This window comes from Hemitrygon akajei, chromosome 3 (assembly GCF_048418815.1).
Source record: "Hemitrygon akajei chromosome 3, sHemAka1.3, whole genome shotgun sequence".
NCBI lineage: Eukaryota > Metazoa > Chordata > Chondrichthyes > Myliobatiformes > Dasyatidae > Hemitrygon > Hemitrygon akajei.
The window spans coordinates 197,833,437-197,860,337 of NC_133126.1; the positions used below are offsets into that span (position 1 = coordinate 197,833,437).

At 44.3% G+C, this 26,901-nt stretch overlaps 1 protein-coding gene across 1 annotated transcript in view; it reads right to left on the reverse strand.

The window, feature by feature from the left end:
* Positions 1-8,716: 8,716 nt before the first annotated feature.
* Positions 8,717-26,901, reverse strand: part of eif2b5 (eukaryotic translation initiation factor 2B, subunit 5 epsilon) — an 80,287-nt gene continuing 62,102 nt past the window's right edge. The window contains exons 14-16 of the mRNA XM_073041679.1: positions 25,720-25,845; positions 14,037-14,147; positions 8,717-11,851 (exon numbers count right to left, since the gene is read on the reverse strand). Of these exons, the coding sequence (XP_072897780.1) occupies positions 11,789-11,851; positions 14,037-14,147; positions 25,720-25,845 (300 nt within the window). The 3' untranslated portion in view covers positions 8,717-11,788. The remainder of the gene's footprint in view (positions 11,852-14,036; positions 14,148-25,719; positions 25,846-26,901) is intronic.

Genomic DNA, 26,901 nt, shown 5'->3' on the forward strand with positions numbered 1-26,901 from the left:
ACTGAAGGTCGAAAGGACTAGATAGGTTGGATGTGGTGAGGATGTTTCCTATGGTGGGGGTATCCAGATCCAGAGGGCACAGCCTCAGATTTGAGGGGCAACATGTTAGAACAGAGGTAAGGAGGAATTTTTGTAGCCGGGGAGTAGTGAATCTGTGGAATGCTCTGCCACAGACAGCAGTGGAGGCCAGGTACATGGGTATATTTAAGGCCGAAGTTGATTGTTTCCTGTTTGGTCAGGGCATCAAAGGATATGGTGAGAAGGCAGGTGTATAGGGATGAATAGGATCTGAGATCAGCCATGATGGAATGGCAGAGCAGTCTCGATGGGCTGAATGGCCTAATTCTGCTCCTACGTCTTATGGTCTTATCCATTTCCCTCCATACCACTGAGTTCCTCCAGTGTTTTGTGTGTCCCTATGAATTGAATACAGGTGAGTCATAAAACAAATACCCAGACTGTATCTGCATTCTCCAGTGTACAGGACACCACACTGTGAACATTCAATATAGTACAGTGGGTTAGAAAACACAATGAATCACATTAGCTTTTATGGGCGTGTTTGGTTTATTTTTATTTTAAGCAACACACAAAAATTGCTGGAGGAATTCAGCAGGTCAGGCAGCATCAATGGAAAAGAGAAACAGTCAACATTTTAGGCTGAGATCTTCCATCAGGACTGAAAAGGAAGGGGGAAGAAGCCAGCGTATGGGGACAAGGAGGAAGAAGTGAAACTGGGAGGTGGGGAGGGGTGAAGGAAAGGCTGGGAAGTTGATTGGTGAAAGCGGTACAGGGCTGGAGAAGGGGGAATCTGATAGGGGAGGACAGAAGACCATGGAAGAAAGGGAAGGGGGAGGATCACCTGAGGGAGGTGTTGGGTAGGTAAGAAGGGAAAGTGAAAGAAGAACAAGAATGGGGAGTGGTGAAGGAGTGGTGTGGTGGTAATTACCAGAAGGAGAAATCGATGTCCATGGCATCAGGTTGGAGGCAACCCAGACGGAATACGAGATGTTGTTCCTCCAATCTGAGTGTGGGCTTATTTTTATTTTTATTTAATTATTTAGAGATACAGCATGGTGACGGCCCTTCAGTCCAACGAGCCCGCACCACCCAATTACACCCATGCGACCAATTAACCTTCTAAACAGTACATCTTTGAATGTGGGAGGAAACCCACATGGTCATGGGGAAAACACACAAACTCCTTAAAGGCAGTGGTGGGAATTGAACCTGGGTTACTGGCGCTGTAAAAGCGTTACGCCACCTATTAGTTGAGACGTTGATGGTTGAGGGGTAATAACCGTTCCTTCACAAACAGCTTCTTCCCCTCTGCCATCCGATTCCTAAATGGACATTGAACCCATGAACACTACCTCACCTTTTTTAATAAAATATTATTTCTGCACTATTTTACTGTAAGTAATTAATATACATATATATATATATACTTACTGTAATGGACTTACTTTTTCCCCGTATTATCATGTATTGCATTGTAGTGCTGCCATAAAATTAACAAATTTCACAATGTATGCCAGTGATATTAAACCTGATTCTGAACCTGAAGATGCGGGATCGAAAGCTCCTGTGCCTCCTGCTCGATGGTGGTAGCGAGAAGGGAGCATGTCCTGGATGCAAACCATGGTCACGAAGAAAACGCACAAACTCCTCACAGACAGCAGCGGGAATCGAACCCTGATCGGTGGCAAAGGAATTGCACTAACTGCTGCACTACAAGGGATACGTGGATAACTGGATTTATTCACCCAGTCTGAGCTGCAGGGACAGGTACCACAAGTAGAGCCCGTGAACCAGGTCTAGAATCACATAAGGACCAGTTCAGACTCCATAAGGATGACCGGGGCTGCTTCTGTTCAGGACGTTGATGAACCAGATGAGTTTCTATCAGTACCTTGTCATGTCATGAACCTCGTTACTAATGCTGGAATTTCCTCTCTATATTTTGTTTAATTAACTGAATCTCCCCAGCTGCTATGGTTGTGAAAATTGAAACTCTGCAGCAAGAGGCTGTGAGGGCCAGAGTTTAATTGAAAATCTTCAAGGTTTTTTGTTTGGTGAGGCTGGTGAGGAAAAACCAGGGAAATGGCACTAAGCGATATGCAGTTATTTTTGGCCTTTAGACCATAGGGGCTGGATGACCTCTTCCTGTGCTTGTGACCTTCAACTTCTGAACTTTGCTCTGTTACTCTGGGATTTCTGTAACAAGCTCTCCACCCACAACATCATTCCCCTTCTACATAATGTGCTTCTGTAACATTATTTATCTACACTCAGTGGCCACTTTATTTGGTAACTCCTGTAGCTAATAAAGTGGGCAGAGTGAACGTTGGTGACCTTCTGCTGCTGTAGCCCATCTACTTCAAGGTTTGACGTGTCGTGCATTCAGAGATGCCGTTCTGCGCACCACTGTTGTAACATTTGGTTATTTGTGTTACTGTCACCTTCCTGTCAGCTTGAACCAGTCTGACCATTCTCCTCTGACCTCTCTCATTAACGAGGCATTTTCACCCACAGAACCACAGCTCACTGGATTTTTTTTTGTTTTTCACACCATTCTCTGTAAAATCTAGAGAATGTTGTTCATGGAAATCCCAGAAAATTGGCAGTATCTGAGATACTCAAATTACCCCGTCTGGCACTAACAATCATTCTGTGGTCAAAGTCACTTAGATCGCATTTCTTCCCCATTCTGATGTTTGTTCTGAACAACAACTGAACCTCGATCATTTTTGATTTTTATGCATTGAGTCGTTGCCACAAGATTGCTTGATTAGGTATTTGCAGTAACGAGATGATTACAGGTGTACCTAATAATGTGGCCACTGAGTGTGTTTTAGTTTAGAGATACGGCACAATAACAGGTCCTACCGGTCCAACGAACCCATGTCACTCAATCCAAAGATGCAAAGTTCTTTCGTTATCAAAGAATGTATACAGAATACAACTCTGAGATTTGTCTTACCGCAGGCAGCCCTAAAACAAAGAAGCACCATGGAACTTGTCCAAGAAAACATCAACGCCCAGTGCACAATAAAAGAACAAATTGCGCAAACCCATGTGTCCAATTAACCTACTTACCTGGACATCTTTCAAATGTGCTTGGGAACCGGAGCACCCGGAAGAAACCCACACGGTCACGGGGAGAACATAGCTCTTGCAGATAGCAATGGGATTTGAACCCAGGTTGCTGGTATTGTAAAGCATTACGCTAAGTGCTACTCTACCATGCTACGCCCAAATTATCTGTAGTAATGGTTAAAGGTTAATTAAGGTTCACTCATTTATTATCAAAGCATGTATTCATATACAACTCTGATATTTGTCTTCTCCAGATTGCCACGGAACAAAGAAAGAACATGCAAGTTGTTCAGAGGGGATTATCAAACCATCAAACCCACCCCTACACAAAAAAACAGCATACCAATGATCAACCCCCCCAATACCCACTTCCCCACAAAAAAATGGACCAGGAACATCAATACCCCCTCCCCAAAAAAACCTCTCCCCCATGCAAAAACCTAACAGAGCACAACAGAACATTAACCCCCAAGCAAGGGCCTGTATTGTGCTGTAGGTTTTCTATGTAAACACCCTCCCCTCAGAAAAGGAACAGGCGATAAAATGCACAGAATATAAAAATCATCAGTCTGAAAAAGTTCACAGTCCATAAACACGATAGTCCAATCCATAAACATCCTCTGGTATTTCCAACATTCATCAAAAGAGAGGGACACCACACGTGGCAGAGAGGACTAGCCGCCTGCCACAGCAAGCCACACAGTGATAGGCTGCTGACAGACCCCTTCTCTGGCAGCTATCAAAAGGCAGGCAGTTGGCACTGACACTCCGGCTCGCCTTCTGCATTCGCAAATCCTTGAATCCGGTGATACATGCTTTCAGTCTTTTGTATCTTCTACCCAAAAGCAGAGGGGAGAAGAGAGAATGGACAGAAAGACAGAGTCCATGGAGGGGAGGCTGGTTTCTGTGATGTGCTGAACTGTGTCCACAACTCTTTACAGTTTCTTGCAGTCACGGGCAGAGCAGTTGCTGTACCAAGCCACAAATCATGCAGACAGGATGCTTTCTAGGGCAATACTCTGACAATTTCTTCTTGTAAGTGGAAGTTCTCTGCCCCAGATGACTTGAAAGTTGAAACATTAGTGGCATTTAAAGGAGGTAGATAAATATTTCAAAGACCAGGGTGACGCACACAAAATGCTGGAGGAGCTCAGCAGGCCAGGCAGCATCCACAGAAAAGAGTAGTCGACGTTTCAGGCCGAGACCTTCCAGATTTCCAGCATCTGCAGATTTTCTCTTGTTTGTCTAAGATCAAGGAATGTATTACTAATGGGGAAATAGCACTGGAGAAGTTTGAGACCTGGGACAGGTCAGCCATGATAATCTTGAGTTGTGGGATAGGCTCGAGGGGGCCTACTCCTCCTGTTATTACCTTCTGTTCAACTGAGGTCAGCCTGGGAAAAAGGGGGGAGTGAGGAAGATGGGTACACAAGATCCAGAAATTCTTTTGTGGACTGTATGTCAGTAATCAAACCTGGTTCTGATTCTGATTTTGAGGTGAAGGGGGGGGGGGGAGGAGTTGAAAGGAGATGTGCAGGGTAAATATTGTACACAGAGAGTAGTGGGAAGCAGATATTATTGCAGCATTTAAGTACTAAATACCGTCTGTAGGCATAGACAAAAGGGATTCTGCAACTGCAGGAAACCCACAGCAACACATACAAAATGCTAGCAGAACTCAGCAGGTCAGGCAGCATCTAGGAAGTCGATAATTCAGGCTGAGATCCTGAGGAAAGTTCCTCCAGCATTTTGTGTGTGTTGCTCATATTACATAAAATTACGGTCTTTCATGAATTCTTTTATGGTTATTATTCCATTACAGATTTATTAAGTATGGCTGCAAGAAAATGAATCTCATGGTTGTATATAGTGACATAAATGTACTTTGATAATAACATTACTTTGAACTTTAGAAACACACAGCACAATACAGGCCCTTCGGCCCACAAAGCTGTACTGAACATGTCCCTACCTTAGAACTACCTAGCCTTTACCCATAGCCCTCTATTTTTCTAAGCTCCATGTACCCATCATGGAGTCTCTTATAAGACCCTATCGTATCCACCTCCACCACCGCCGCTGGCAACCCATTCCACACACTCACTACTCTCTGCATAAAAAACTTCCCCGACATCTCCTCTGTATCTACTTCCGAGCACCTTAAAACTATGCCCTCTTGTGCTAGCCATTTTAGCCCTGGGGAAAAGCCTCTCACTATCCACACGATCAATGCCTCTCATTATTTTGTACACTTCTATCAAGTCACCTCTCATCCTCCGTCGCTCCAAGGAGAAAAGGCTGAATTCACTCAACCTGTTCTCATAAGGCATGCTCCCCAATCCAGACAACATCCATGTAAATCTCTTCTGCACCCTTTCTATGGTTTCCAAGTCCTTCCTATAGTGATGGGACCAGAATTGAGCTCAGTACTCCAAGTGGGGTATGACCAGGGTCCTATATAGCTGCAACATTATCTCTTGGCTCTTAAACTCAATCCCACGATTGATGAAGGCTAATGCACCATATGCCTTTTCTTAACCATTGAGTCAACCTGAGTAGTCAACTTTGAACATTACATCTAAAAACTGGGATCATACTGCACTCAATAGACACATCTGAAGGAAATCTGTTCAAGAGGGAACTGTATCACATGAAAATAACCTTCACTGTGCCACAGAGAACAAGAGGCAACATGAAAGGAGAGAATGAGAAACCGAACAACCCAACCACTAACCATAGCTATGATTTACTCTTACTCCCACTGCACCAGAATATATGGATCCTGGATCGGATACCTGAGGACTCACTAATGGACGTCCATGCCACTGGACTCTGACCCTGATCTGCCAAGGACCACATGGTGGCTGCCCGTGCATCAGCCTCCCCACATTGAACAAGGTCACACACAGGCATTGTCCATTAAGGGAATAACCCTTGGGAGAACATCATACTCGGCTTGACTGATCGCGCTACTATTAATATACTGTGCTGCTACTGCTGCAGAAAGCTCCTTTTCGTGGCGCTTGTACTCAGGGTATGTTTGCCCATGACAGTAAAGAACTTGAGAAGAACTCAGCCGGTCAGCTTTATAAAACTCTAGTTAGGCCTCATCTGGAGTAATGCATATAGTTCTGGTCGCTCCATTATAGGAACAATGTCAAGAATTTGGAGAGGGTGCAGAAGAGGTTTACCAGGATGCTGCCTGGATTAGAGGACATGTGCTCTAACGAGAGGCTGGACGAACTTCGGTTGTTTTCTCTGAAGTGGCGGAGGCTGAGTGGAGATCTGATAGAGGTTTGTAAGGTTATGAAAGGCATAAACAGAGTAGACACAGTTTTTCGGGGGGTTGAAATGTTTCATACTAGAGTGCATGCATTCAAGGTGAGGGGGCAATTTTAATGGACATGTGAGAAACTAGTTTTTTTTTAACAGAGTGGTGGGTGCATGGAATGTGCTGCCTGGGGTGGTGGTAAAGGCAGAACATTAGGGACTTTTAAGAGATGTTTAGATGGGCACATAAATGTGAGGAAAATGGAAGGATATGGATATTGTGTAGGCAGAAGGGATTAGTTTAGTTGGCCAACTGATTACTAATCTGATTGTTTTGGCAGAATATTGAGAGCCGAAGGGCCTGTTCTGATCTATGTTCAGCCAAGCAGCATCTATGAGAAGAGAAACCAGTTAGTGTGAAGGCCCTGCTTCAGAACTGAGAAAGAAAGCAAGTTAGTCAAAATGGGAGAGAAGATGAAGTCACGGGGAGGCCAATGGAACATCCACAAGGAGGTGAAAAGATGCAACTATTGAATGGAGTTAGAGCTTTATTTCTGTTGCTAATGTTGTGAGGTCTGGTGATGTAGTTCAGTCTGTGCTAGTCAGGTCAGAATATATTAACATAACGCATAGTACAGTACAGGTCCTTTGGCCCACAGGTTATGCTGACCTGTCAACCCACTTCAAGATCAATCTAACCCTTCCTTTCTACATATCCCCCATGTTTCTACTGTCCATGTATTTATCTAAGAGTCTCAAATATCCGTCATGTATCTACCCCTACCACCACCCCGGCAATATGTTCCACACCTCCAATCACTGAATGTACAAACATTATTAATTCCTTACAACACAATTATCAATTTTTCCCTCCTTATATTATTCTAATGTTGTGACACAGCTAATTAGGTTAAGGGTCCAATACATGTATTACACATTGGTAGCTCATTCAATATACATACCAGCTGTGTAAAAAGAATTGTTCAAGCTCCTTTAAATCTTTCTCCTCTCATCTTAAACCTATGCCCTATGGTTCTCGATTCGTCAGTGCTGGGGAAAAATACTATGTGTATTCAGACTATCCACAACACATGATTTTTTACATCTCTATAAGATCACCTCTCATCCCGTGTCCCAAGGGAGAAAGTCTGACAGCCCAATCCCTCCCTACAACTCAGTCCCTCCTGGCAAAATCCTTGCAAATATTTTCTGCACTCTTTTAGTTTAATTACACCTTTCCTGCAACAACCCAACCAAAACTGAACAAATAAATGCATCCTCGCCAGCATCTTGCACAACCGCAGCAGAACCTCGAACAGAAATGAGATGGAATTTCTTTAGCTGGAGTATGGTGAATTCATTGCCACAGAGGATTATGGAGGCCAAATCATTGGGTATATTTAAAGCAGAGGTTGATAGGTCCTTGATTAGTAATTAGAATGTTATTTCTTACATGCATCTCACAACATGAGGGAGTAAAAATCTTTATGTTGTGTCTCCATCATTATGTACAAGCAACGAGGAAGGGAAATGTGGGAGGATATTGCCCAAACACTAAGATTGTATACATAATTGTTTTGTACATGTGTGTACAGTCAGATATGCAATCAGATCAATGTGTACTGATCAATCTGATGGCCTGGTGAAAGAAGCTGCCCCAGTCCTGACCTTAATGCTGTGATACCATTTGCCAGGTGGAAGCAGCTGAAAGTTTGTGGTTGGGGTGGCTGGAGTCCCTGATGATCCTCCGGGGCCTGTTAAATACTCCTACTGCTGTAAATGTCCTGAATAGAGAAAAGTTTACATCCACAGGTGCGCTGGGCTCTCCACACCACTCTCTGCAGTGCCCTGTGATTGAGCCAAGTAGAGTTCCTGTACCAGGTGGTAACACAGCCAGTCAGAAGTAGAAACACAGGGAAGGAGTGGAAAGAAAAGATTACCAGAAGTTGGAGAAAATGATGTTCATACCATCAGGTTGGAGGTTACCTAGATGGTATATGAGGTGTTGCTCCCCTAACCTGAGTGCAGCCTCATCATGGCAGAAGAGGAGGCCACGGACTGACATGTCGGAATGGGAATGGGGATAGGAACTGAAGTGGTTGGCCACAGGGAAATTCTGCTTTTTGAGGACAAATCTGATCTACTAAACGGCTGCATCAGAATGGCAAGTGTTTCAGGATCTGGTTGACACACACATCAATCCCACCACAACCATTGACCAATACTCCCAACCACCTCATGAATGCACCTCATAAAAAATTGTTTTCTCTGGTTTAACTCTGTGAGCCAATAAAATATGGCTGCCAAAAAAAGTCAAAATAAATAACTGAGCCAAGTCCAGACAGTCTTCAAGTTCCTTAAATAACATTTATTTTGAGCAGGCTTTGGAACAGGCTTCTAACTTCTGCAGATTGGAGGATCCTTGGAGATTTGAGTCTTGTTCCACACTCACAGGCGGGTACAGAAACAGAGGAGGTAATCCAGTGCGTCTGAGCCACCAACAAGTGACCAGCTCCAGCCCTCTGAGTCTTGGAGCCTCCTTCAGTCGATCACTGACCACAAGACCATCCCCCTGGAGCTGGGTCAACAACAATTCACTGACCATTTGGATCACTTATACTTCGAGGTGCAGCAGTCAAGTGGGACTGAACTCAGCCAACAGGACTTTTCAAACCTGTGGCCTCTACATTGTTGTGGGTCAAGGGAGTGACCCTTCATCAACATCATTTTCCAGTATTTCAGTAGATGGGAGGTGGAATTATTTATCTCTTGTAGTTATTAGTCATTCCTGTCTCTTTGTATACATGGAAGATTCACAACAATGTTGAAGGCTTCAATTATATGGAGAGACTAGGAGTTTTATCCCCGAAGCGAAGGAGGCTGAGGGGTGACCTTACGTTTTTGCTTTTTATTTTAGCAATACAACACAGAGTTAACTCTTTCAACCCTTTACACCAGCCCACCCCAGCAACCCCCAACAAATCCAATTAACCCTAAGAGGACAACTGAATATGACCAATTTACCCACCCGGTACATCTTTGGACTATGGGAGGAAACTGGAGCACCCAGGGGAAAACCCACACAGTCCACGGGGAGGACGTACTGAGACCCAGCACCAGAATTGAACTCTGAACTCCAGAACACCCCGAGCTGTAATAACGTCATGCTAGTGCTACGCTACCACAGTCAGGGATTATAAAATCTTGAGGGGCATAGATGAGGCAAATGATCAATAACCAAGGGATGTGGACCAAATGCAGGCAAATTGGACTAACTCAGGTAGACAATCTGGTCAGCATGGATAGGTTGGGCTGAAAGGTCTGCTTCTCTGTGGTAACATGTTCTGTTACTGATGGCCCATTCCAGCACTTTCAACGCAACCCCATCCACTGCCACGTAGAATCACTACACATTAATTTATTTCTGAACTACTGAGAGGGTTGTCATTATAAGGAATGATGGCTTTCATGAGAACCAGTCGCAAAGTCTCTGGGGTTTGACTAAATGTAGTCAAGACACACTCATATTACAGAACAATACAGTACAATAGTCCCTTTGGCCCAACTAGCCCATGCTAACCATGGCACCTACCCAGCTTTTCAATTTCCTGCTTTCACTCATGTCCCCTAAACCCCCCACCCCTCCACGTATCTGTCCTCGTGCTTCTTAAAGGACACTACTGCACCTGACTCAACAACTTCCTCTGGCAGCTCATTCCAAATACTGACAACACTCTGGGTGAAAACTCTGCCCCTCCCTTCTCATCCTAAACCTATGCCCCTAGTTTTGGAGACTAGGAGACATTATCTATACCTCTCATAATTTTAAACATTTCTATAAGGATGCCCTTCATTCTTCTACATTTCCAAGTAACAGGGACCTAAACTGGCCAATCTTTCCTTGTAACTCAGGCCCTTAGTCCTGGCAACATCCTCATGAATCTTCTGTGTAATCTTTCCAGTTTAACCACATCTTTCTTATAACAGGGTGGCCAAAACTCCAAGTGTGGTCTCACCAATGACTTATACAATTCCAACAGAACATCGCAATGCAGTGCCCTGACTGATGAAGGCCAGCATGTTAAATGCCTTTTTTTACCACTCCAGCACCTACCCTGGAGATTCTATCTTCAGGTAGAAGATATAAAGGCCTGATAACATCTCTCAACTCAAGGACAGTTTCTATTCCACTCTTGTAAGACTATCAAATGTTCCCGAGTATGATGAGAGTGACTCTAGATCTTATAATCTACTCTTTGTGACCTTGCACCTCACTGTCTACCTGCACTACATTTTCTCTGCACTGTAATACTTTATCCTGCATTCTTTTTCCCCACCTTCTACTACTCAATGCACTGTTGTAATGAATTGACCTGTATGGACTGTACACAAGACAAGCTTTTACATTGTACCTCAGTACATGTAGTAGTAATAAACTAATTTTATTATTTCAATGATCTATGCACTTGTAACACAAAATCTCTTTTTCCTGTTGCACTCTCTGGTGCCCTACCATTCTCAGTACATGTTTGATGGTAGTTTGACTTTCACACCATCTGTACAGGTTCCTGTTCTCTCATTATGTTGCTACCAATGCAAATACACCAAAGCTCCACAAACCCTGTCAAAAACACTCCATAAGAGGTACAAGTTGAGTTAAGGTTCAAATGAAGACCTCATTCTGTCCAGACGCATTTCCACCCCACCATCAGTCGTTCTGTGATTCCTCTCGGCAAGCTGCAACTTGGCACTGACTGAGAATTAGCATTGTTCATGCCTAGTAGGTACTGAACTGAGACTATCCCCATATAGGAAGCATACGAAATTCACAACTCAAGGGCCTACAGAGAGTGGATGTGGAGAGAATATTTCCTGTAGAGGGGGAGTCTAGGTCCAGAGGGCGTAGCTTCAGAAGGATGTCCATTTAGAAGAGAGTTGAGGAAGAATTCTTTAGCCATAGTGTGGTGAATCTGTGGAATTCATTGCCACAGGAGGCTGTGGACATCAAGCCATTGGGTATATTTTAAGTGTTGGTTGAGTAAGGGCATCAAAGGTTACAGGGACAGCCAGAGAAAGGGGTGTGAGGGCTAATAAAACAGCGATGAACAAATAGCCTAATTCTGCTTCTGTGTCTTATGGTCTAACCCTTGGGAGATATTGGTTCCATGAGTCCAAGGTGCGATTTAAGCAGAATTCCTGTACATGAAAGGAGGGCTTCAGGTTTTGAAGGTCGTTCACAGCTCAGAAATTGAAAGGAGCCACGAAAAGGCAAGAGACCATTCTCATCCATTAAAACTTTAAATCTGATAAACTCTTTTACTCCTTCCATTTAAAATTATATAACAGACTAAATGAGATTCAGGTCAGCCAACCAAGTGGTCATTTCAGTTCAACAACGGTGCTGCATGAGATCTAGTGGTCAGTCCTCTCCTCCGGACGATTCTTCCTCTGCCTCCTTTAGCCATTTGATGAACCTCTGGACCTGAACAACAAAGGAGACAATATGAAATGCAATCATGCAAACCTCACAATTTCCAGCCATTTACAGGATGTTTGCCGTACACGGTTAAGTCAGCCATCCCGGTTCCAGAGTGATTAAATCAACGCACATGGTCACAGAATAAACACCAACCTTGCATATTGTCAGCCGGGCATTATTGTTTGAGATCACATGGGCTATTATCTGTCTGAGGCCACAAAATGGGTGGAACTAATAGTTAAACACAAGAGATTCTGCAGAAGCTGGAAATCCAGAGCAACACACACAACATGCTGGAGGAGCTGATCAGGTCAGGCAGCATCTATGCAGAGGGAAAAAGAATCAACTTTTTCGGCTGAGACTCTTCATCAAGACAGAAAGAAAGGGGGAAGAAGCCAGAATAAGAAGATATGGGGAAGGTAAGGAGAACAAGCTAGAATGTGATAGGTGAACCCAGATGGGTTTGAAGTGACTTGCCAGTGAAGTGTTGCCTCACCTTGAAGGACTGTTCGGGGACTAATAGTTATCCTGACAGCTGCATCTAAGCTTCATGAGTAAAAGAGTACACATTTTATGGTTATGTAGAGGCAGGTTCGATTTTGTCATTTAAAAAAAATTGGATAGGTATATGGACAGGAAAGGAATGGAGGGTTATGGGCTGAGTGCAGGTCAGTGGGACTAGGTGAGAGTAAGCATTCGGCACGGACTAGAAGAGCCGAGATGGCCTGTTTCCGTGCTGTAATTGTTATATAGTTATAAGATACAGTGAAACACTTGTCTTACATGCTGTCTATGCAGATCACTACCCAGTGTATTGAGGTAGAACAAGGCAAAACATAACAATGCAGAATAAAGTGAAAAAGATGCAGATGGAGAAAGTGCAACGCACTTAAACATGAAGTGCATGATCAAAACGAGGTAGGTTGTGAGGTCTGGAACATTCAATAGGGTAGAAGCTGGCCGTGAGCCTGATGATATGTACTTTCAGACCTTTATGTCTTCTGCCCGATGGAAGAAGGGAGAAGAGAGATTGAGTGAGCGGGGTCTTATTCCACCTTACATGATGGCCACATGCAGATAGTTTCAGCAGGGATGTGACTGCATGGGAGAGGGTGCAGAAGATTCACCAGGATGCTGCCCGGAGTGCAGTGTTCAGGACAAACTGGATAGATTTTCCTTTCTGTGCTGTTTGCTGAGGTGGAGTCTGACAGGGTTTGAGCGTCTCAGAAACTGCTAATCTGGGATTTTCATGCATGATATTCTCTGCAGTTTACAGAGAATGGTGGATAAAACAAAAAAAATCCTGTGAGGGGCAGTTCTGTAGGTGAAAATGTCTTGTTAATGATAGAGGTCAGAGAAAAATGGCCAGATCGGTTCAAGCTGACAGTAACTCAAACAACCACACATTAAAGCAGTGATGTGCAGAGGAGTAACTCTGAACGTATAACATGTCGAGCCTTGAGGTGGAATTGGATGGGCTACAGTAGTGGAAGACCATGAACAAACACTCAAAGTCCACGGTATAGGAAGTACCTAATAAAGTAGCCACTGAGAGTATACAGGAAGTTATGATTGGCATAGATAGAGGAAACTTTTTAAAAATTATTTAAAATGCGACAGTATATGTTAGGGGTAACATATTAGGAGAACCTTATTCCACCGAGAGGGTGTTTGGAATCTGGAACATACTGCCTGAGTGGGTGGTGGAGAATGAAAATCAGGTTTTATATCACTGGCATATGTTGTGTATAATTTATTGTTTAGTGGCAGCAGTATGTTGCAATACATAATAAAAATTATAAATGACAATAAGCATAGATAAGAAATGGAAATTAAATAAGTAGTGCAAAAAATGAGGAAAAATAGTGAGGCAGTGTATATGGGTTCATTGTCCATTCAGAAATCTGGTGGCAACGTTCCTGAAACATTGAATGTGTGTCTTCAGGCTCCTCTACCTCCTCCCTGATGGTAGCAATGAGAAGAGGGTATGTCTTGAGTGATGGGGGTTTTTAATGTTCTTATGTTCTTACAGTGTAATACATAAAATATCTACAATACTGTGCAAAAGTCTTAAGCACCGTAGCTATGTGTGTGTTCTAAGACTATTGCACAGTACTGTATACAAGAACTAAAGAACAATAAACAAATACACTGTTCATCAAGCAGAAGTGTCACAGTGTGCACTCACCCCCTGATGCTTTCGAAGCCGTTTTGCTTTCTCTGTTGATGTGGTCTGAGAGAACCATTGCAGAACAGCCTCTTCTGCCAACACTTCCAGCTGGTACAGAGTCATCAGCACCTGAGCCACAAAACAGAATACGTGATCCCATGTTACTTCATTCCTGATGAAGGGTTTCGGCCCGAAACGTCATTATTACCTCCTCCTGTCTGGCCTGCTGAGTTCTGCCAGCATTTTGTGTTTTTTATTCAGAATACCTCTTCCTGCTCTGAATTTTGCTGCTCCTATACTTTAAAAAAAATTGTGGTTCTTTTGCTTACTGCTTAACTGCTCCCATCATTCATTGCCCAGGTAACCCTGGTTACACCTTATCCCCATGGTCATCCCATCGATGCCACCTTCCCTGTAGTTTAACAAGCAGGGCAGCACAATAGCATAACGCTGTTACAGGGCCAGCTGTAAGATCAGGGCTCGAGACCCTCCACTGCCTCTGAGGAGTTTGTACGTTCTCCCCGTGACTGCATGGGTTCCCTCCCACATTCCAAAAAACATACAGTCAATGAGTTATGGGCGTGCTATGTTGGCACTAGAAGCATGGCAACACTTGCTGGTTGTCCAGCACAATCCTCACTGATCTGATTTCATGCATTTCACTGAATGTTTGGACGTACATGTGACAAATAAAGCTAATCAAAACTGTTTAAAAGTACACTTTGTTGCCCCAGTTCTGACAATCTTCAACCTGAATGGTTCGCCACACGTGCTGCCTGACCTACTGAGTATTTCCAGCATTTTCAGTTAAAAAGAAATTATTTCCAGCATCTGAAGTTTTTCTTTAAAAGATTTTAACTGAATCAAAGCAATTTGTGAACTATTTTACTTCCCCAGAGTTCTGTTGTCCATATCTTACCTCACAGTTCATAGATCAACCGTGCTACCAATTTAAATTGGAACATCAGCTCAATTATAACATTTTCAAATACAAGAAGCATTTAACACAGAAACAGGCTCTTTGCCATCGATACGCTTACAGATTGTCTCGGGATCCTTCTTTAATCCACTTGACATTCGAAATTTTTAAAGATCTTTCTAATTCTTTCTTAAGACAAAAGGCAGGATGTCAGGACTGGAGGTGAGAGTTGGGCTGATTCCGATCGCTCTTCCATGACGTTTACTCCCCTCTCCATGGCGACGAAGCTGTGAAACCACTCTGGCTGCTATGTACTTCATGTCTGCGAGCGTTGCAGCGATTTGCCCTGCTGTGTGATGAACTGAGACTGAGGCTAAGGACCTGCTCCAGCTCAATGGACTCAATTTGGTTCGGAAAGCTGTTGCTTGCTTTTATTGTTTACATGATTTGTGTTTTTCCCCTCCCTCTTTCTCTGTACTTTGGGTGTTGGTGTTTTTTTTAATTGGGTTCTTGCAGGTTTCTTGCTTTGTGGCTGCCTGTAAGCAGATGAATCTCAAGGTCGTATAATTTATACATTCTTTGATAACAAATGTACTTTGATTCTTTGAATCCTATATCACTCAAGACTCCTTATTTCCAGTTGTTTGTACCTGACATTTTTTTCTGTCCTTAAATAAATCTTCAATATCCAAGTTGCCCTAATCATGTCATCTTTGCCTTTCATCTTTACTGGAACATGCTGGCTTCTGAACTCTTACCAACTTTCTTCCAGAATACTCCTACGTATCAGCTGTTGTTATACCTGCAAGCATCTGCTCCCAATCTAATTTAGTCGGCTTGTCTCTTACTATTGAGATTGGTCCTCCTTCATTTCAAGTCCTGCAGGAAGCTACAAATTCAGCTAGTTCCTCCGTCGTGGGCACCAGCCTTTCTGTCATCAAGGGCAGCTTCAAAAGGCTATACCTCAAGAAGGTAGTATTCATCATTAAAGACCCCTATTACCCAAGCCAAGCCCTCTTCTCATTGTTACCATCAAGTAGGAGATGCACACACTGAGTGTTTAGGAACAGCTTCTTCCCCTCTGCCATCAGATCTCTGAATGGACAATGAACCCATGAACACTACCTCAGTATCTTTTCTTCTTTTTGCACTACATATTTAATTAATTTTAAAAAATGCATTTCTTATCACAATTCATATTTTTATGTATTGCAATGTGCTGCTGCCACAAAATAAATGTCACAACATACGTCAGTGATATTAAACCTGATTCTGAACTTGCTGCATGTAATTGCTGAATTAATATTGAAGTCTTAATGTGAGATCTTTCGAGGTCTTCCAACCCTTGGTTCAGATTTTGCCTTTCTTTTTATCTTACATAGGCTCCTGACAGAACCTTCCTAGAGGAACTCATGACCTAATACAATTATTTTATCCTTGAAGTCATACAACACAGAAACCGACCCTTATCCCAATGGACCGACCTCATCACTTTTCAGAACTCACACAAGTATGGTCACTGCAGCCAAAATGCAACCCATTAACACTTCGACATCTGCCCCCCAGTTTCAGTTCCATAAGTTATAGGGAAATTAGGCCCTTCAGCCCATCAAATCTATTCTGCCATTCAAACATGACCAACTTTATCTTGAGATCAATCAAGAGCATATCAATCTCTGCCTTAGACGCCCAATGATATAGCTGCCACCCCCTCTGTGGCAATGAATTTCAAACATTCATTACTCTCTGCTGAAAAAATTCCACTTCATTTCTATTCTAAAGCACCCCTCTTTGTTGAGGCTGTGGCCTCAGATCCTAGACTTTCTATTGATGGAAGCATCCTCTCCACATCTACTCTATCCAGGCCTTTCCTTATCTGGTAGGTCATCTAACAAATTCCACCCCTTGCACTATCAATATCATACTGACTTATTGGGAGACCCGTAGGATACCCCCAGAAGAATGATTGCTCCTCTCTTATACATAATTTCTAACATACACTCTAAATGCTACTGTTTGGTTTTCCCTAATTGCTCTCCTCTTTTGCCTTTTCATCAGGATTGAACTTTTTGTGTGTTGGAATATTAAATTGCGAGTCTCTCCCGTGCTTCTGTGAACGGAATATCGGAATGAGAATCAGATGTATTATCAATGGCTTTACATGATGTGAAATTTGTTGTTTTGCAGCAGCAGAACGGCACAAACACATAAAATTGCTATGAATTAGACAAAATAAATATAGTGCAGAAAAGGAATAACAAGGCAGAGCTTCTGGACCATTCAGAAATCAGATGGCAGAGAGGAAGGAGATTTTTCTGAATTATTGAGTGGGAGTCTTCAGGTTCATGTTTATGTACCTCTGCCCTGATTCAACAAGAAGATGGCATGTTCTAAATGATGAGAGTCCTTCGTGATGGACGCTGCTTTCCTGAGGCACTGCTTCTTGAAGTCCTCGGTGGTGAGAGAGTTGTGACCACAATGGAACTGCCTGAGTCTTGTGATCCTGTGCATTGGAGTCTACACACCGGATTGTGATGCAACCAGTCAGAATGCTCTTCACTGTACATCTCAAGAAATATCTTAGTCTTTGGTGACAGGAAACCTTCTCAAATTCCTAATGAAGTAGAGCCGTTGGCATGCCTTCTTCCTAACTGTCTCACTTTTGGGCCAAGAAAATCCTCCAAGATGCTGATGGCTAAGAACTTGAAGCTACTCACTGTTTCTACCACTGAAACCTCAATGAGGTCTGGTGTGTTTTCTCCTGACTTCCTCTTCATGGTCCACAATTCCTTGGTTTAGCTGACATTGTGTGTGAGGTTGTTTTTGCAACAACCACCAACCATAATTACTAGTACCGATCATGTTCTAAGCTTGTAAGTCTTACCTGTGAGGCTCCTTACATTAAGACCATAAGACTCAGGAGCAGAATTAGGCCAATTGGCCAATCAAGTTTGCTCTGCCATTCTATCATGACTGATTTATTATCCTCCTCTTACGTTTTTCTTTTGATTAGTCTTGGAGTTTAAAAAACATAACATGGCTCCATCACCTGTCACAGTACTGTCTGCTCTCCTTTAGAACTTTCCTGTCACTATCTCCTCTCCATCTTCCACAATCCCAACTTTGCCTCCTTTAACTTATAATAAAGATAAGACATAATAAGACAATAAGACATATTGTTTTCTTGAACATATAATCCAGGATTTAAATATACCCAATGACTTGGCCTCCACAGCTGTCCATGGCAATGAATTCCACAGACTCACCACCATCTGGCTTAAGAAATTCCTCATCTCTGTTCTAAAGGAACATTCTTTTATTCTGACTCCCACACTACTGGAAACATCCTCTCCATGTCCACTTGGTCTAGCCCCTTCAGTATTTGATAGGTTTCAATGAGATCTGCCCCCCCCCCCCATTCTTCTAAACTCCAGTGTGACAGTCCCAGAGCCATCAAAATCTCCTCATACCTTAACCCTTTCATTACTGTGATCCTTCTCGTGAACCTCCTCTGGACACACTTCAATGCCAGCACATCCTTTCTTAGATACAGGCCCAAAACTGCTCACCATAAAATAAGCCTCAACAGCCTTCCAGAGGTCCATAACCTGCCCAAGTCTGCTCTGCCCACTGTTCCTGCTTAGTGTATCCTTTATATTTCCCTCCCCACTTGCTGCACTGCTATTAAGCTTCCCACTTTCACTGCCAAGTGAGCTTAAATATTCCAGTTATCAATTCCAGGCACCTTGGAGAACACTAATCCAATGTGAAAATCACCATAAGTTGTTGATGAAGCTGTAGTTGGGCTACTGTGTAGTTTTGGTTTTAGGAAAGACATGGTTAAACTGGAAAGAGTGCAGAGAAGATTTGCGATGATCTTGCCTGGGCTGGAGGACCCGAGTTATACGGTGAGGTCGACCAGGCAAGGTCTTGGAGTGTAGGAGAATGAGGGGCAACCTTATTCAAGTGTTTAATAGGTAATGGCAACAGTCTATTCTTTGGTGAAGGCAAATACAAAACGAAAAGGCAAAGGTTTAGGCTAAGAAGGGAATAATTTAAAAACAACCCTGAGGGACAACTTTTTACACACAGGAGATGGTGAATATATGGACCGAGCTGCTAGTGAAAGTGGTTGAAGCAGGTGCAATAGTATCATAGAAGTTTGCAAAATTTTGGCATGACATCTAAAATTTTGACAAACTTCTGTAAATACAAGATGGAGAGTATACTGACTAGTTGCACCATAGCCTGATATGGAAACACCAATACGCTTGAATGGAAAAGCATACAAAATGTAGTGCATACTGCCCGGTCCATCACGAACAAAACCCTCCTCCACCACTGAGCACATCTACATGGAGAGCTGTCGCAGGAAAGCAGCATCCATCATCAAGGACCCCCACCACCCAGGCCGTGCTCTCTTCTCTCTACTGCCAACAGAGAGAAGGCACGGGAGCCTCAGATCCAACACCACCAGGTTCAGGAACAGTTGTTACCCATCAACTATCAGGTCCCACACCACCAGGTTCAGGGACAGTTATTACCCCTCAACCATCAGGTCCCACACCACCAGGTTCAGGGACAGTTATTACCCCTCAACCATCAGGTCCCACACCACCAGGTTCAGGGACAGTTATTACCCCTCAACCATCAGGTCCCACACCACCAGGTTCAGGAACAGTTATTACCCCTCAACCATCAGGTCCCACACCACCAGGTTCAGGAACAGTTATTACCCTACAACCATCAGGTCCCACACCACCAGGTTCAGGAACAGTTATTACCCTACAACCATCAGGTCCCACACCACCAGGTTCAGGAACAGTTATTACCCTACAACCATCAGGTCCCACACCACCAGGTTCAGGAACAGTTATTACCGTACAACCATTAGGTCCCACACCACCAGGTTCAGGAACAGTTATTACCCTTCAACCATCAGGTCCCACACCACCAGGTTCAGGAACAGTTATTACCCCTCAACCATCAGGTCTCACATCACCAGGTTCAGGAACAGTTATTACCCTACAACCATCAGGTCCCACACCACCAGGTTCAGGAACAGTTATTACCCCTCAACCATCAGGTCCCACACCACCAGGTTCAGGAACAGTTATTACCCTACAACCATCAGGTCCCACACCACCAGGTTCAGGAACAGTTATTACCCCTCAACCATCAGGTCCCACACCACCAGGTTCAGGAACAGTTATTACCCCTCAACCATCAGGTCTCACATCACCAGGTTCAGGAACAGTTATTACCCCTCAACCATCAGGTCCCACACCACCAGGTTCAGGAACAGTTATTACCCCTCAATCATCAGGTCCCACACCACCAGGTTCAGGAACAGTTATTACCCCTCAATCATCAGGTCCCACACCACCAGGTTCAGGAACAGTTATTACCCCTCAACCATCAGGTCTCACATCACCAGGTTCAGGAACAGTTATTACCCCTCAATCATCAGGTCTCACATCACCAGGTTCAGGAACAGTTATTACCCATCAACCAGCAGGCTTTTGAAGCAGAGGGGATAACTTCATTCAACTTCACTCACCCCAACACCGATTCCATGACCTTTGGACACATTTTCAGGGACTATACAACTCACTCTTGACCCCTGTCTACACCTCTCATAATTTTGTATACCTCTAGCAAATTCTCCTCTTAATCTTCTACGTTCCAAGGAATAAAGTTCTCAACAGACACAAGCTAGGTTTCTAAACAGCACAGTTGAGACTTTTCACACACTCAAAGTTAGTTTGTTTTCATGTTTATTTTTCCTCTTTTAACAACTTCCTCTCTTCGTTCCCTCCCCTGCCCCAGAGGATGCACTAACGGCTTTACCAAGCGCTGTTCAAGAGACTCCTTCACCTCTTTAAGATGCTCCACCCAAACTCAAATGATGCGAAGCAGCAGGGAGAGACCAGGAAATTCCAAAACACAAGAGGTTCTACAGATGCTTTAAATCCAGAGCCACACACACCAAATGCTGGAGGAAGTCAGAACGTTAGGCAGCATCTATGTAAATGAATAAACAGTCAACATTCTGTGCCAAGGTCCTTCATCAGGACTGGAAAAGAAGAGTACGAAGGCGGAGTAAGTTGAGGGGCAGGGGAAGGAGTACAAACTGGTAGGTGGTAGGAAAAGCCATGCGGGTGGGGAGGGCAGGATAAAGTATGAAGCTGGGAGGTGATAGGTGGAAAAGGCAAGGGTCTGCAGAAGAAGAAATCTGATAGGAGAGGAGAATGGACATGGGAGAAAGAGAAGGGGCGAAGAAGCCCCAAGGGAGGTGGTAGGCAAGTGAGCAAATGGGGGGGGGGGAGCAGAGTGGGGGGGAAAAATTGCTTGGAGCTGGATAAATCAATGTTCAGGCCATCAGGTTAGAGGCTAACGAGTTGGAATATAAGGTGTTGCTCCTCACAACCAGAGCGTGGTCTCATCGTGGCAGTATAGGAGGCCATGTACCGACATGTCGGAACGTGAATGGGTATAGGAATTAAAATGGTTGGCCACCAGGAAATGCCGCTTTTGGTAGTGATTGACAAAGTGATCCCCCAACTTACGTAAGGTCTCACCAATGAAGAGGAGGCCACATCAGGAGCACCAGATACAATAAACCACCCCAACAGATTTGCACGTGAAATGTTGCCTCACCTGGAAGGCCTGTTTGGAGCCCTGAATGGAGGTGAGGGAGGTGGTGAACAGGCAGGTGTAGAACTTCAGTCACTTGCAGACGTATGTGCCAGGAAGTTGATTAGTGGGGAAGGCTGAATGGATAAGACAGTCACAGAGGGAGTTATCCCTGTGGAAAGCAGAAGGTGTGGGGGGGAAGGGTGAAGATAAGGACCTGATCGGTGGTAGGATCCTTTTGAAGATGGCAAAAGTTGTGGAGAATGATGTGTTGGATGCAGAGGCTCATAGGATGGTAGGTGAGGTAGGTGAGGACAAGAGGAACTCTATCTCTGTTAAGGTGGCAGGAAAATAGAGAGTGCAGATATCTTGGGAATGGAGGAGATGTGGGTGAGGGTAGGATCACTGGTGGAGGAAGGGAAACACCATCCTGTGAAGGAGGACATTTCTCAATGCCCTGGAAGGGAAATTGCATGTATTTTCTCCAGGCGGGCCACAAGAAATGGCTGGGTTTCTCAGCATCACATTGCAAGTCTGAATGGCTCAGGCTGCTGACATGAAACATTAACCGTTTCTCCTTCCAAAGCTGTTGCTTGGCCTGCTGAGTAATTCCCGAAAGTTTTAATAGGCTGACAGTAGAACTTGATAGCTCAAGGCACGTTTTCAATAGTAAAGCTCTGTATTTTTTAAGATGAATTAGTACATTGTGAGGCAGGTCACAAGCTGTTAACAACACTCCCAAGGGGCAACAATGAGAAGTGCCAAAGCAAAGAACAAACTGGCTCTGAAGTCTTCAGAATAAAGACAAAAAGTTCAGAAAGGGTTAAGAATTTACCTTAAGGCAACATGGAAACAAAATTGAAAAGTGTGACGAGTACAGCACTGAAGTTGTTATATTTGAATGCGTGCAATATAAGAAGTAAGGGAGATGATCTTGTAGGAATTGGCAGGTATGACATAGACATCATACTGTCATGGCTGAAAGATTACAGTGGGGAGCTTAACATCTAAAGACACAAATAGGGGTGGCAGAGAGGATGGGGTGGCTCTGTTGGTAAAAAAAAAGGTATACAGGTTATCTGAAGGTAGAGTGGTTTGTAAGCCGGAACGTCGTTAAGTGAATAAGCAATTACCATTGATTAATATGGGAAAAATTTGAGAGCGTTCCCGGACCCAAAAAATAACCTACAAAGTTCATGCCAAGCAACACATAAAACCTAAAATAACAGTAACATCTGGTAAAAGCAGGAATGATATGATAAATACACAGCTTATATAAAGTAGAAATACTTTTCTGCAATCATTGCACCACTGTCTAGCATAGCGAAAATCTCACTACGTAGTGCTACTAGTGTACTGGAAGCGGTCTCAGTGGAAGCACTCTCTCCAGTAACCTTTAAGCTATGAAGCTGCCAAATCATACCAAATACAGTAACACAAAAATACACAGCCTATATAAAGTAGAAATAACATATGTACAGTGTAGTTTCACTTACTGGAATCAGGAAGACAACGAGCACACTCTGATGATGGTGCGCTAGGCTAAGTCATCAGAGTTTGGGGTATTCGGCAATTTTTTTCCAATAAATTGCATTTTCGTCACAGTTAAACAAGTCAAGTCACTTTTATTGTCATTTCGACCATAACTACTGGTACAGTACATAGTAAAAATGAGACAACGTTTTTCAGGACCAGGGTGTTGTACACAACACAGTACAAAACCCTGGACTGAACTACGTAAAAAAAACAACACAGAGAAAGCTACACTAGACTACAGACCTACACAGGACTGCGTAAAGTGCACAAAACAGTGCAGGCATTACAATAAATAATAAACAGGACAATAGGGCAAGGTATCAGTCCAGGCTCTGGGTATTGAGGAGTCTGATAGCTTGGGAGAAGAAACTGTTACATAGTCTGGTCGTGAGAGCCCAAATGCTTTGGAGCCTTTTCCCAGACGGTAGGAGGGAGAAGAGATTGTATGAGGGGTGCATGGGGTCCTTCATAATGCTGCTTTCTTTGCGGATGTAGCATGTAGTGTAAATGTCCGTGATGGCGGGAAGAGAGACCCTGATGATCTTCTCAGCTGACCTCACTATCCGCTGCAGGGTCTTGTGATCTGAGATGGTGCAATTTCCAAACCAGGCAGTGATGCAGCTGCTCAGGATGCTCTCAATACAACCCCTGTAGAATGTGATGAGGATGGGGGGTGGGAGATGGACTTTCCTCAGCCTTCACAAAAAGTAGAGACGCTGCTGGGCTTTCTTTGCTATGGAGCTGGTGTTGAGGGACCAGGTGAGATTCTCCGTCAGGTGAACACCAAGAAATTTGGTGCTCTTTATGATCTCTACCAAGGAGCCATCGATGTTCAGCAGGGAGTGGTTGCTCCGTGCCCTCCTGAAGTCAACAACCATCTCTTTTGTTCACATTCAGAGACAGGTTGTTGGCTCTGCACCAGTCTGTTAGCTGCTGCACCTCCTCTCTGTAAGCTGACTTGTCGTTCTTGCTGATGAGACCCACCACGGTCATGTCATCAGCGAACTTGATGATATGGTTCGAGCTGTGTGTTGCAGCACAGTCGTGGGTTAGCAGAGTGAACAGCAGTGGACTGAGCACACAGCCCTGGGGAGCCCCCGTGCTCAGTGTGATGGTGTTGGAGATGCTGCTCCCGATCCGGACTGACTGAGGTCTCCCAGTCAGGAAGTCTAGGATCCATTTGCAGAGGGAGGTGTTCAGGCCCAGTAGGCTCAGCTTTCCAATCAGTTTCTGAGGGATGATTGTGTTGAATGCTGAACTGAAGTCTATGAACAGCATCCGAACGTATGTGTCTTTCTTGTCCAGGTGGGTTAGGGCCAGGTGGAGGGTGGTGGCAATGGCGTCGTCTGTTGAGCAGTTGGGATGGTACCCAAACTGCAGGGGGTCCAGTGAGGGGGGCAGCAGGGTCTTGATATGCCTCATGACGAGCCTCTCGAAACACTTCATGATGATGGATGTAAGTGCAACGGGATGGTAGTCATTTCGGCAGGACACTGAAGACTTCTTCGGCACGGGGACGATGGTGGCAGCCTTGAAGCACGTTGGAACGGTGGTGCTGCTCAGGGAGATGTTGAAGATGTCAATGAGAACATCTGCTAGCTGGTCTGCACGTCCTCTGAGCACTCTACCAGGGATGTTGTCTGGTCCAGCAGCCTTTTGTGGGTTGACCCTGCACAGGGTTCTTCTCACAGCGGCCACGGTGAGACACAGCACCTGGTCATTTGTAGGAGGGGTGGACTTCCTCGCCGCCATGTCATTTTCCGCCTCAAATCGGGCGTAGCAGTTATTCAGTGGATTTGGGAGGGAGGCATCACCTGCACAGTCAGGTGATGTTGTCCTGTAATTGCTGATGTCCTGGATGCCCTTCCACATGCGCCGTGTGTCGCCGCTGTCCTGGAAGTAGCTGTGGATTTGCTGGGCGTGTGCACGCTTTGCCCCTCTGATGGCCCGGGACAGTTCGGCCCTTGCTGTTGTTAAAGCTGCCTTGTCGCCTGCTGTGAAGGCGGAGTCGCGGGACCTCAGCAGTGTACGCACCTCCGCGGTCATCCATGGCTTCTGGTTAGCACGTATAGTGATGGTCTTGGACAGAGTAACATCATCAATGCACTTGCTGATGTAGCTGGTCACTGATGCTGTGTACTCCTCTAAGTTGGTAGAGTCGCCATCGGTTGCAGCCTCCCTGAACATGTGCCAGTCTGTGTGCTCAAAGCAGTCTTGAAGAGCAGAGATGGCTCCTGCTGGCCAGGTTTTCACCTGCTTCTGAACTGGTCTGGAGCGCCCAATGAGTGGTCTGTATGCTGGGATTAGCATAACAGAGATGTGGTCTGAGTATCCGAGGTGGGGCGGTGCTCTGCCTGGTACGCGTCAGGGATGTTTGTATAAGCGAGGTCCAATGCGTTCTCCCCTTTCGTTGCAAATCCACATACTGATGGAATTTGTGGAGCACTGACTTAAGGTTATGCTTCCTGCTGTTTCTAGTTTCTCTCTGCCCTCTCCAGCAGTGCATACTGCACTAGACAGCAACGGAGTGACACTGTGCAGGTTGCTCAACCAGCCTACAGATCATTGGATCAGTTAGCAGATAACCAACAAATCTTAAGTAGACCATACCTTGACGATGACAGACCACAGTGCCTCATGTTCGATGAAAAACTCCTCGATAGCAGCCAAGCAATTCTGATGATCAATAGCCCGCTTGATGTAGTTCTTAAACACCTGTGACCACTTCTTCAAAAGCTGAAATGAGAGAAATAAATCAAAACATCATCTGTCCTGCTTGCTTTGTGCATGTAGTTTAGCTTGAATTTTAGCTGTTATCACTAAAGAAACCAGTGGTACCCAGTAAACCGAGCAACATACAAAAAATACTGGAGAAATTCAGCAGGTCAAGCAACATCTGTGAAGGGGTATAAACAATTGATGCTACCAGCTGAAACCCTTCACCAGTCCAGATGAAGGTTCTTGGCCTGAAATGTTAACTGTTTATTTCCTTCTGTGAATGCTATCTGACCTGCTGAGTTCCTCCATTTTTTTTTTGTGTGTTTTGTTCATCTGCAGAATCCCTTGTGTTTGGACAACATTGGCTTATTTTAGACCATAATACAGAGAACCAGAATTAGGCCATTCAGCCCATCAAGTTTCCTCCACCATTCCATCATGGCTGTTCCTAGGACCCAATCAACCCCATACATTTGCCTTCTCGCCATATCCTTTGGTGCCCTGACCAACCAGGAAACTATCAAATTCCACCTTAAATATACCCAAAGACTTGGCCTCCACCTCAGTCTCATTGTTGGCAGGGCATTCCAACAATTCAATACTCTGTGGCTAAAAATATTCCTCCTTATATCTGTTTGAAAAAGTCGCCCCTCAAATTTCTGGATACACCCACCACTGGAAACATCCTCTCCACATTCCCCCAATCTAGTCCTTTCAACATTTGGTATGTTTCATTTGGCATTCTTCTAAATTCCAGTGAGTATAGGCCCAAAGCTGCCAAATGCACCTCATATGTTAACCACCTTCATCCCTAGAAAATGCACTGTCATGCATTTTGGGAGTGGAAGTAAATATTTTCTAAATGGGGATAAAATCCAAAAATCAGAGGTTAATTTGCAAGTAGAGTCCGTGGTGAAGAAGGCAACTTCAATGTTAGCATTCATTTCAAGACCTATAGAATACAAGAGCAGGGATGTGATGCTGTGGCTTTATAAGGCACTGGTGAGGCCTCACCTTGAGTATTGTGAGCAGTTTTGGGCTCCTCAACTAAGAAGAGATGTGCTGGCATCAGAG